The 13,544-nt window shown below is 35.0% G+C and overlaps 1 protein-coding gene across 1 annotated transcript in view; it reads right to left on the bottom strand.

The window, feature by feature from the left end:
* Positions 1–4,379: 4,379 nt before the first annotated feature.
* The window catches only part of LOC140158522 (ER membrane protein complex subunit 2-like), a 53,030-nt gene continuing 43,865 nt past the window's right edge, over positions 4,380–13,544 (bottom strand). The window contains exon 10 of the mRNA XM_072181641.1: positions 4,380–5,635. Within this exon, the coding sequence (XP_072037742.1) occupies positions 5,552–5,635 (84 nt within the window). The 3' untranslated portion in view covers positions 4,380–5,551. The remainder of the gene's footprint in view (positions 5,636–13,544) is intronic.

Below are 13,544 nucleotides of genomic sequence, written 5' to 3'. Positions count from 1 at the left end.
TATACATGTGGATCCACATAGCATACACATACATTACTCAAACTCTTGTTCATACAACATGTATCAAAGAATTGGTACAAACGTTTTCCAATGTTTATTGCCTTTTCCAATATAACTTCTGGTCAAATGACCAGAAGAATTTGACCAGAAGTTAATGCTAAAACGTAATCATCCAAAGCATGTTTTGCAATCTCCTACACAAGTTGGAAACCAACATGCCCGAATCATTTTGATACACGTTGTACTATCACATACAATACATAGACCAAAGAAAAAAACATTTTACAGTTACATAATACTTTCATCCCTGCTGCAAGAAAACTTAATTGATCAGGACTTAATTTAACAATGGCTTGCAAAGGTCTCCAAAACCAGGCTTCAGGGACTTACAAACATCACACTTGACACATTATTGAAGTTCTTCCTTTATTTACTGATTGACTTGGAACAAAGGAATCAAATAGGCATGCTATTCGCTGTAGAAGTAGTGATGTAACAGAATTATTATAGCGATAAGGGAAAACAGTTCTTGAATGTATCGGCCTGCACTAGACGTACACTGTAACTCTGCATGGCTGATTATCAGAGAATACACATAATAAGTGAAATATATAACTGAAATAAGGATATAGTTTTCAATATAGTGGATTTCCCAAAAAGTGTTAGACACAGAGCTTGAAGTCCCACACTTATCCTGTGTCATTTCATGGTAAAAACTGACACTCCTGAAGAACACTGCAAGGTTTTTTTTGTAAATCAAGTCCTGAAAATACTGGCATTTTCAGTCAACCTTTTCAACATTATGTACAACACTGTACATTTTAAAATCATGTGCATAATTATACTGTAAATTGGGTGAAGTATGTATTTATTATTATACATTGTTTCAAAACCATAAATACGTTTGTATACATTTTCATATATTGTAGCTATGGTTTCAGGTATCTGACTGGCCATAATTTGAAATTGAAATACAAAAACATTTTAGTACAATGTATTATCTGAATATCATATAATGCCCAAGCGATCAAGCATGCCAGCTAAAAAGTATTTTGTCATACATTGTGCTGTTAAATGAGTCCAATGTCAGCAAAAATGATTTTGAGATATGACCAAACCATCCTGTTAACTTTTGTACTTGATTGTTTTCAGCAATGTGAAATGATCACATCTCATGAATGCATAGTCCAGTTTGATGAAGGTTATTGATTTGTCCATTTCACAAACCCTCAAGAGCTCTATGTTACAATATTGTGAGTACTTACTAAAATGAGAAGTGGTGCAAAGGTATTGCATTCTTAATGAGAAATTGCTCCATACATGTGCCTCATTTGCAACACTAATATTCTAAAGAGTGTTAACAATGATCATCAGTAACCTGTCAAAGTTACAACATTTAGCAAGAAACATATTTAGCTGTAGCAAATATTTTGATAGGCTGTTATGTGCTCTATCATCACTGGGTTATTGAATATTCATAACATCTGATCTCACTCTTAAATCTCACTTCTTACCAATCTCATTCATCTCATTCATCTCATTCAACTTGAAAATTGATACCTTACACACAGCAATGAGGTATTGTAAAATATACACTGAAGATCATTGCTTTTGAATTTAACAAATTTTAAGTAAAAATGGTAAGTAATAAATATTTTTACATATGTCTGCTGGCCAAGCACTTGCTTCAAAAGCACTCAATAGATGTCAAATTCATCTGACATGTCTGAAGGTTCCAATAAGACCAATCCTGGTTTACAGATGTTAGTCACTGAAAGTTTCTGATTCAACTTCTGATTCAACTTAATTCCTTTGCATACATGTAAGTATAGTCTCATTTTGTACCAATTGTTTTGATGTGACATTTTTTACATGCTTAATCTGTTTTACGTATGCTAATGATTCCTGGATCAATTTATTTCATATATTTAGGAAAAAGAATAATTGATACACTTTCCCACATGGCCATACTATCAAATACATGTTACAGTTAGACAATCACTTCCAAATCCATTCAATTGACACATTAAAAATCAGAGACATTTCTGAGAAGAAATCAGTTTATTTAAGCATCTGATTTGAACAGGTGTTATATATTTTTCAAAAACAAGCAATTTCTTCACTACTCAAGATGTACAAAACTGGCGTTGAAATAAACTGGCCCATACTTGATGAAATGCTAAAGCAGGTATTTATAGTGACCGACAAGTTCAATTAGTTTTACTTACAAATTGTTCATCTTTTTAAGATAATTGTTTTCCTAACTTGAGACTTGCACAATGTTCATGTTCTTACTGCTTGTAGAATGGTACATATATCTGTCATCAAAGCTAAAAAGAGGAATGTAAAATTCGAATTTGTCTATGATCATAACATTCTACAACTGCAACTTTCCACATTAATATGCTGTTATGTAGTATGAGCAGTAGATTCTATTCTGAAAATGTCAATTTTATAACATCCAAACTTGACTTTGCCTGAGGGGTAAAAATGGGGGAATATATCTTGTTACTTGTGATGTCCAATATAATGTAATAGTAATAACAGCAACACATACTGCTGTCAAGTTGATGATCAATTCTTTTTTATTTCAAAACTGTTCATGGGGAGAAATAGCCTGGTCATTGGCATGACAAGCTTGTACTGTTGGGAGGAGAAACATGATCAAAAAAATTCTGATTGAAAATTAATTTTCCTTTCTTACATCCATATTTCACTGAAAATACTTTATTCTGAGAGGACTGCCTGTCACCTGTTACAGCTCTGCAATCTTAACATCTTGCATCATTAAAAGTACAAATGACATAAAATCCTCTCTCTGAGGAAAGCAGAACCCGCCTCAGTTTGTTTTATCAATCTCCTTTAACCATATGGGAAACATTCACGTTTAGAATTAATGTGAGTGGTGATCGATGAAGTGAACCTCTAGAGCTTTGACGTAAAAAAACATGATTGCATACTTGCCAGCAGCAATTTTAGAGAACTTGTTGAGTGTTAATGTACTCAAAAATGATGCTTGAGAAGATGGTATTCAGGCGAAAGGGAGGTAATTGGTGACATTCTCCATAAGGTAGGGGTCCAACCTGAAATGTGAAATGATGCAGGCTTGGTGGGAATTTTCAACTGTGTTCCATCACCCGAGTGACAAAAGGATGCTGAAAGTTTACAATGCAATACAATAATAAGATTGATTTTGAAGCATGACTTTTCCACCCATTTGGGCAGTTGCAACAACAGTTTGGTGCCGATGCTCCCCAGTAATGGCGGAATGAATTCTGACCATCACTTGGCTCGTCGGATTAGTGTATACATATAATTTGATAAGAAGTGGCAAGCATGCTCTCACTTGAGAGTTGAACCGAAGGCAACTTAACCACAAGTTGCTCTGCATTTGGGCCAGTAATCGCTACCAGCATTTTTTTACCACCAGTGATTTGTCTCTTGGTCAATGCCACTGTTGCTATGATACAGACATTGTAGTCAAGGTGTACTGGTCTCTATAGGGGTATAAGATATGACAAAACAACATAGTACTCCTTTCATTCTCAAAAACACACTTGGAAGTTTGTTCCCAGGCTGCAACTAATTCATGTTTCAGGTTCATGCTTGACATTTGAAACAACCTTGAAATCAGCTGACATTTCATCATGCAAGAATTACAAAATCTCAACAGACAATTGACATTTTGAGATATTTGCACATGGAATGTCAGGAAAAAAATCATAAATGAATATCATTGAATGTGGTAATTTAGAGGGACGGCAAGTCTGGCAACCATTGGATCTAAAAAACTTGCGGTTTTGCTGGTGGTAACAAAGTTTTAATTTTGATGCGGATATCAAAGGGATTTAATTTTGAAGCAGTAGAGCGTATTTTATCATACTGACAGGGTTATAAATGAGTTTACTGGTGATATTTCATTAATTAGTCACTGGTCTGAAGGTATTCTATATTGGTGTAGTGGTGCAGACAGACGGGATACATGAAATGACATCAACAAAGTGACTGGTGACAAGCCATGTAGATCCTGCTCATTTAGCTATGTAGAGCCAACTGTTCTTATGACATTTCTCTGGACAATGCACATGGACAAAAATGCTTCCAATATTTTGGTAGTGCTCAATTTTGAAATAATGCTTCCAATAGATTGGAGATGACACAAAGAAACAAAATAATACAATGAAATAAATAAATGAATAAAGAGCTTTTTCACTTTCTATTTCAAATGGTCATGTCTCTATGGGAAAGGTAATTCCTCTTCATCATAATGAGATTGGGAAGTTAATATTCTATCAATTTTAACCAGATAACAATGATATGAATCAAAACATCAAAGAGACAACCTCAGCTTTAAAACTGGTAGAGTATCTAACACATTCCAACTCTCCAAAGCATACTGGCTTCATAAACTCAAGATGGGGCTTAAAATTGCCTTTTTAACAGGTCTTTATACTCTGACATAGCTCGGAGTTTCTGAGTTTCCAAAAGCCATGATCCAGGACGGAATGACAGGCTATCTATCTGTGTGAGCTTTCTATTTGGGTACATCAATATAAGTGACAAATAATATATTATTGTGTGCAAAATTTTATCAATCATCATACATTTTAAATATTAGCGTTTATATAGCATGTATGGGAAAGAGTGAGTTTGATTCCCACATAGACAACATAAAATCAATATTTCAGTTTCATCTTGATCACCTGTTGCTCTCATTTGGATACACATAACAATGTGAAAATCAAACAAAATGATAAATGTTCATTTTTTAAATGTGGATTCTCAATTGGAAATTGGTATTTATATCCTCCTAACATACATCATTGATCCATTTCAACTTCAATGATCTCAGACATCTTTCATTCTACATTGATGTTCTTATCACTGATCTAATAATCAACTGTATTTAGGTCATGCACAAAAGAATTGTCTGTAAGTAAAGCAGAATTGAACAAAATAATGTTGAATGTTGAATTTTTGTTTTTTTTGTATATTTACTAATGCAAAATGGGGAATTTATTTCTTTTTTCATATGAATTTGTAGTTTTATTTGTTTGAAAGATATCATGGCAGGCGGAGTCAGGTTTTGGGGGGAAATTGTATCATATAAACTAAACCAGTCACATGTAAATGTTTGTCTACGAGATTGATCACACAATCTCATTTCAAGAAGCTGGAACACACTAAGGCAATGTAGATTTGAATGTGATAATACACGCCTTTTTACTTGTTATTTTACTGAATTCATGGCATCTAGATTGCATGATATCTGTTACTTGCCCAGAAGCCTTGGGATAAACTTTTTGTCCCCATTAGATAGTCTTATTGTAAGTGTTATTGATCTTATTGGTGGATATTGTACAGTTTGCATTTTTATTACTTTTTGATTTCAACGCTACCTTCCCTGACAATTTCCTAATCTCTTTCTTAGTCATTTGTGATGATACTTCCTAGTCGATGCTGCTTCTGTTCGTTTTCTACCAAGTTAATTAAGATGTCACTTTCAAAGTTCAATGATGTCCAGTCCAGTGGATTCATTCAGGAGTATCCGTTAATTGCCAGCTGTGATCTGCAATGTGTCTAACATTTTCTCTAAGTATGGCATCTGGCCTTCTGTCTCTTTTGCCTTTGCATGCTGAAATGACAAGAATATATGAGAACAAGATGAGAAATAGACTCAAGTAGTCTTGGTCAGGATGATAGCAGGCTAACTTTGGCACTTGAGAGTTACTTGGCTGGGTGTCTAGTTGTATTTGAGCCATTTGAGTAAATTCCTACCTAAACGTAGTCATCAAACAAAAGAAACAACAAATATCAAAATATTTAGTTTAATTGTAATATTCTGGCAGCTTGAAATGTTACCAAGCAATTTGTGAAGCAGGGCAACTGGTTCAATTTGCTTTCGTAAGGAACTTGATCAAAAACGGTTACATGTGCACCTGAGAGTTAAGGGGTACTACACCTGTGAAAATTTCTGATTATTTTTGCATTTTTCTCAAAAAATAATAACACACTGGTAACAAAAGTTATGTATATTATTGGGGCAAGGAATCCAATTACTACACTGAAATTTCAGTGAACCAAGACAAGTGATTCAGTATATATGACAGGAAATGAGGTACATCCTAGCGGTACCTCATTTTCTATCACAAGTATCAAACCGGTTGTCTTTGGTCACTGAAATTCCAGTGTAGTAATTGGATTGCTTGCCCCTATAATATATACATAACTTTTGTTACCAGGGTGTTATTAGTTTTTGAGAAAGATGCAAAAAATAGTCAAATTTATTGAGGGGTGTAGTACCCCTTAAGTTATTGTATCCATTTCTATAAAAATAGATTGTAATTCATTTCCACATTTCCTCAGATATATTTCCAATTAATTTTCAGAATCTGTGCATATTGACCCCATTTGATCCCAAGATGACATTTAACCTTAACATCCTTCAGGTCGCCTTAAGTACCTTACCCAATAATTATTGCTATTAAGTTAGAAGATGGTAGTAGTTATACTTTGGGAATGGCATCTATTTTACAAAACTGTAATCAAATTAGCACATGCATACAACACATACAGACAGAATAATGATTGCATAGTCTTTCAGATGAGACAAATTTCACAATGTAATCGCCACATCACGACTGCATTGCCTTGTGGGCCATAACATTTTTCCACATCTGTAATATGAATGATAAATCTCATCACGTTATGGATTTCTCATCTCTTCATCTTTGCATCTAGCTTGCTACATTCCTCTGATTGGCAATTCTATAATCATTCTTGAAGAGATTCATCAGGATAGTTCGTGTAGATTAGCAATATAAAATTTCTTGAAACATATCCAGTACTCATATTTTTATGGAGCTACGACGTTTCGAGACTTGGTCTGGTCTCTTGATCACGTATGAGTGATTCCAGATGCACTGCTGGTGTTTCTAGAAGATGGAGTGTTTCTAGATGTGCTCTGGATGATGTGGTCATAGGCGTGACTGAGATTGAATGCGGCGCCCCCTCATTGTTCATAACTTTGTCCCTCTCGCCTTATCCAAATGGCTTCTCTGATCCATCTGGGGTATTTCTGGTCTTCCCGGTGAAGGATTTTAACGCCCTCCCAGTCTATGATATGGTTTGTTGTAGCTACGTGATCGCTGATCGCCGATTTGTGTTGGTCAGATACTGATGTAAGTCTGGTGGCTCTGGTATGGATTTTTCCGCTTCTGCGCAGTGTTCTTTTTTATGCGGTGCCCAGCAGCCTTCCAGTTTCTCCGACATAAGTGAAATCACAATTTTGACAGTGAATTTCATAAACACACCCAGCTGTTTCTGTTGTCTGGCGTTTATCTTTAGGGTGAACAAGGGTTTTTCTCAAGGTGTTGTGTGGCTTCATAGCGGTGGAGAAGTTATGTTTGCGGAACACTCTTTGTAGTTTCTCTGAAACACCTTGGATGTATCACCACCATGCCTTTAGATTTGCTATCGGAGTCAGTTTTCTTGTTGGTTTTCTTGGACTTAGTGGCTTGTTGTTGTTTGACTTTGTCGAAAGACAAAGTTGGTTGATGACTTACAAGAACGCAATTCATTATTGCATGTCCCACCTTGCAGAAATAGTCATAATAGTGATATGTCTCAGTATTTTTTTGTATCAAGTGATGCTGTGATGGAAAAAACTCATATTTTGTGACAGAAGTCAAACACGCTCTTATCATGAAAATATTATTTCCTTCTTATTGCTACCTGGCTAGTCATCATCATCACCTCAAAGTTGGCCCAAAGATTCCTGTCATTTGCTTTTGCCATCTACCTAATCCCTATGAAACTTGATATCTCATCCCTCCATCTGACTTTCTGTCTGCCTTGGTGCCTTGAGCCCAGCCAGGTTTCCATTCTGTGGCATTCTTTGTCCATCTATTATCTGTTGATTTTGAAAGATGGCCAGCGCAATGCCACTTCTTTATTGTGTGGATTATGTCTGTAACATCTGTTTGGCTCCTCATCCATGCCACTGTTTTCCTATCACTTTTGGTGAAACCCAGCGTACATCTTTCCATGCTGTGCTGTGCTGTGCAGTTTTCAGTTTTTGCTCCATCCTCTTAGTAAGTAACCATGTTTCAGCTCCGTAGGTCATAGCTGGTAGTACACATTGGTTGAAAACTTTGTTGGCATCGTGGTTCTCATGATGTCGTTGAACTTATCAAATGCACACCAACCAGCCCTTTTTACTTATCTGGCTACAGTATCCATTGTAAATGTGAAGAAAAATGCAATGCAATGAAGTCTCTGCTTGTCCCTTTAAGGCCAGAGTAATGGAAGACACATTCGTTCACGCCCGAATTTAAGATTTCTTGATATTTATCAACACTAACATGTATTCTTTCACTTGAAACTGACAAAAATACAACTTCCTAATATTTACTTGTATTTTTGCTTGATTTATTTCACTCCTTTCAACTCTAAAATGTCACATGGCTCAAGACAGCTTAGTAAATTGGCGGAAATAATGAGTCAGAAATGCTGTGAATGCGAAATATTGTGATTATTGCACAGCGATCCGCGTCAAGCGTGACGCCAAGCGCAACTCTGCGCGTATGTCCGACGCAGTCAAGGCGCATTCGGTATGTTGTTAACGCCAGCAAATGTGATGTAAACAAAACAAAAAAAAAAAATAAAAAAGCCACTTAGATTTTTTAATTATTTTGGATTTTGGCGCACTAAAAGCAGACATTATAGATTCATTGGTGCAAAAAGATGCATATTTAGACCATGCACCAGATACAGCTTTTACAAGCGTGAAAGTCTTGCCGTTTTAAAATATAAGGACGTTTTGTGCATAATTTTGACATTTTTTACTAAAACGCCGATTTCTCAGAGTTCATTTTGACAATATTGCACAATTTTTGTGACAAGTTAACTCGAAAAATATGCAAGCAAAAGGTAAACAATTTGCACTATCGCTTAGAGCACATCAAAGTCTAGGGAAGGTTTTCTCATTTTTTCAAAATATTTGTTTTAAACAAAAATATACACCATTATGTGCAATTTTAGCTTAATAGAGTGACAAAATAGTTTTTTCACATGTTTTTGCAATATTTTAAAAAATAAGACTAATTTCAAAAAAATAAAAAACCTTCCCTAAGTTCATGTCTCTTCTCCATGAAAAACTAACTAAAAAGTTTTTATCTCGAATGGATTTTTTTTTTTAACTTGTCACAAAAAATTGGGGTAAAAGTGCATTTTGTGATTTTTTCAAAACTTGAGATTTTTGAACAAATCTGACGTCACCATGGGATTCCTTGACTCATTTCCTTTCCAAAAATGTATAGTTTTATATACTTTCGACATACAATTAAAAAATAACGATGCTCGAAAAGGTCCATGTTCTCTCCCATTACTCTGCCCTTAAGGTTAAAAGTTCCATGATTAGTCTAGCTATCTAGAACTGCTAGAAGCAAATTATGCTTGGACACTAAAACCTTATGCTACGCTACAAGGGTGTGAGATAAACATTAAACATGCAGTTAACGACATGGTGAATGTTGAAAGCACATAGTGAAATAGGTCATCATTTGTGCGAGCAACATGCCTCATAGCAATGAAGGCTGTTATTGAATCAAAGAATGATATCCGAGCCTAATAACGTCAACATACATTGAAAATAGCCTGTGGCTGTTACAGAGGAGAAGGATAAACCTGAGCTTTAAATAATGACCATTTACAGATGCAAAAGCCTTAAGTTCAGAACTAAGGGATAGATTCAGACTGATCACATCCTGTCTATTGACTTAATCCTGAAGTTTGACTTAAATGAATTGATCTTCATCTTTGTAAGTTACCCTTAGGATACATGTATATAGCAGGAAAATGAGATAATAAGAGCTTGACACTGTGGTTTAACACAACAGGTGTGATAGGAATTACACCTGTTGCCAAGGAAATGATAGCATCACACCCTCGCTATTATTCAGAAAAACCTTAATCTTGAAGCAGTCAATGTCCAGCTTAGTATAGAAAAATTGCAGAACCAGCTCTGCGCAAATGTGTTTTGTACATTGTAATGTTAACAAGGAGGTTTGCCATCTAAACTTTCAAGAAGGCTGATAAATAGTGCCCCATCGTATATCGCATATATACACACCTTGATTTACATTCTGAAAGTTGATACACCAGTTGAAATATCGCAGGGGGGTACTTACTGGGCATGGGCATTTTTAATGGAACACATTACGGTACATGTATGAATATTCTGTGCAACTGTAAGTATACAAGCATTTTGGGACTGGTTACTTATTAGCCTGACATTTGGATTATTCACATTTTTGTTATTTGAATCATCTGCAGATAGATGTTGTACTTGATGATGCATCTTTTGACTTCTTCACCAGCAGTTGTGCTCTTAACCCGAGAAGCAGATTTATGAGAGATCTTCTCCTGACAAGATAACATCATACCGGTATGTATCTTCTGGGAGTTAAGCATTAAAGTCTTTAATTCACTTCATTCTGTTTCCTATCTTTTACTGTATGAGCATATGCTTTTGTATTTTATCAAGGCACCATCTTTTCTGGACATACAGGTATTTTTCTCTGCAGAGTCACTGTTTAAACAAACACTAAACTAATAGAGGTGAATATACTGTAAACTTACAAAAGCAAAGCAATAAATTGGCTGATAGTCCTGTCCATTAATAACCAGATCGACATTTAGCATGGTAACTTGATTAATATTATTCTAACACCTCAATATCGACAAACCAAACCAAATCAAATTAAATTAAATCAATATTGAGTTCAACTTTCTTTCTAATATAATAATATTGAGTCAATGTTGTTAGTCCAGTATTTGAAAATAAATCTAATACTGGAACTTACTTTAGAATTAGCCTTTTCGAAGTATGGCGTACACAAAAGGAGGCAGTCTTCAATCTGGGTAAAACCCAGCAAATTTAAAAGATTTTACCCACTCCGTGCAGCACCACGCTAATGTGTCCGCCACATCTAGAAAAGGCTAATTAATGCTAATTTTTGCTTGCAGCATTTCAATCAGTATCTTACAGGGCACTTACAATTATATGACTTTCATCTTCGATAGTTTTCTCTTTGATGACTAATTAATAATAATACCTAAAAATGTGTGCCCTAATACTCAATCAATGACATTTGTAGTTCGCACAACTTCCCCCCCCCCCAACCCAAAGAACATGGATCGCTTTCTTTAGTTGCAATTTTAATTTGTTGTGATGGTTGTGGTATAAAAATTGTAATGACTGTCTTATAAATATAAAGTGCAAGTTGCGTAGATGTTGTATTTAAATTAAAGCTTGAGATGGCAGTCTTGTTAATAATTTAAAGTTGAAATGGTTGTCTTATGATAAACTGATGAAATTTCTCTTGAATGGGTCCTTGCACTAGATTTATAATACAGGCTCCTTTTTAAAAACCATGTTTTAATCCAATTTTTGATGGCTGTGCACTTGGGTCTTCAAATGAAGTTGCCTAAAAATAAATGAAAACCTTAACCTATGATCATTGTTTTTAAAATGGTAAGTGCTTACACCTCTCACAGGCAAAGAACAACACTTTCATTGAATTTTCTGCCAATTGCATGCAATTGTGTCTTTCATTAAAACTTCAAAATCAATTTAGCCCTGGCATTTAATTGATTTTTTGATAGCATCCTGAGATTTTAATACCCTTGTTTTAAGGGAAAAGCAGGTATTTGAAACTGCAGGCACAAAATTGATGGATATGTTAGCATGGTAAATTAGTTTCCAAAAGTGTGATACAAAATTGATTTTCTCACCTAACAAAGCATCAGAAAGAGTTTTTTCATTAACACCGTTTAAGGGGAATGCGCCCTTTTAGGTAAATCACAAAGCATAGCCATCATATTTTTGTAATGTATTTAAAAGAGGCACGTGTATTGGACAAAGAAATCAAAATTGATTATATCTAACTACTGTACAGTAGTAGTAAAGAATATCTTGGTTCATATACCAAAGTCAAGGGAACTGATCAACCTGAGTAGCTTTGACAATGAATATCTTAATTTCCTGCCTGATTATCACATGTTGCAGTGATTTTAAATTACCTGCCTCGGGGATTTACAGGTGCCCCATTAATCATTTGTGATTATAAACTTTGATCATTGCTATGGGCTGCACTTTACCCCAAAAGATTACTTTCTATACTTCAAGAACTATTAGTAAGTTTGTATTGAGGGCAAGGTGTGTGAAATGTGAATCTTTATTAAATGCCATGACCTTCTTATTACCTCCATTGTTATCTTTCATTGTTCTGATCACATACCTTCTAAACTGGAAATGAAAGTTAAGTATTAGCAATAGCATGTGTATATTTTTCAGTAATTTCTGACTAATAATGGTGGATTGGAGATTCTAAAGTATGTTCTCATCAACATTTATGGTAATGCCACCATATATTTCTCATGTGGCATGCGAGGGGTCCGAGGTTCAATCCCGGGTACCAAGTGACTTCTTTGTTCATCTTCTCTCCTTTTTCATTTCTTTTTTCCCTAATTTGCATAATTAGTCTTTATGCAAGTTAGCTCATTCATCATAAATTTATAATTGACTTTACAATATGTCATGACTTTGATGTATTCTACAACTAAGGAAGCATAATAACCCTATATGAAATTGATCCTTGCCCATGTAGTAATGATCTTACAGCTTCTCATTGCTGAAGGTGTTTTATTTTGTGTTAGCATCCTTATCCCATAGGGGGATCAGGTGGATGCATATCAGGATGACATTCTAATTGAAGTAGAAAAAATGAATTGTCTGAACAAAGTAAAAACCCTGCCAGAGAAAAGACCCATCGGTGCTGAACCTAGATCCAGACACCTCACAATGAAGATGAATAACATATATCCTGAATGCCAATATCAAATGTCAAGGTCAATTTTTACTTTTGTCATTTTACACTTTTTTCTGTGCCTTTTGTTGTTTTCTTACTCTCTTTTCCATTTGTCCCATTCTGAGATTCATCTTATCCATACAGCATTTCTTTAGTTTTCTTACATCATAATTGTTACTGTTTTCACTAGATTTCATTTACCGGTACATTTATTCACATAGAGAAAGATGTATCATGTTCTGAAACTGAAACAAATTAAACAAGTATTATCGTCATCGAGGCAACATTTTCGAGTGTCGTAGATTATTTCCTACAGTTTCTTATGTAATTGAACCCATAAATAACACTGCATCGGAACATGTTACTTTGTTATGATGTATTTGTCCATGTGTCTATATACTCTATGTGATTGAAGGAGATCAAGTCATCAAGCTGAGCGAGGTAGTGAACATTTGTCACATGAGATAGCAAACAGATTTTTTTCATTTCTCGATGCACTACTTCCACCTTACTGCTAGGATTTTTCCAAGAACTTGGAACTCTTTTTGGAAAAATCACATTCTCAAAAATTATAGCACATTGGTGACAGGTAAGATATGTATATTATAGGGACAAAGACTACAATGACTGCACTGAAAATTTTACTTTGAGTACTGTTAAATATCAAAAATA

This window comes from Amphiura filiformis, chromosome 8, assembly GCF_039555335.1.
Source record: "Amphiura filiformis chromosome 8, Afil_fr2py, whole genome shotgun sequence".
NCBI classification, from domain to species: Eukaryota; Metazoa; Echinodermata; class Ophiuroidea; order Amphilepidida; family Amphiuridae; genus Amphiura; species Amphiura filiformis.
Note: the sequence above shows the minus strand (reverse complement) of the source record. Positions and strands in the feature narration are given on the sequence as shown.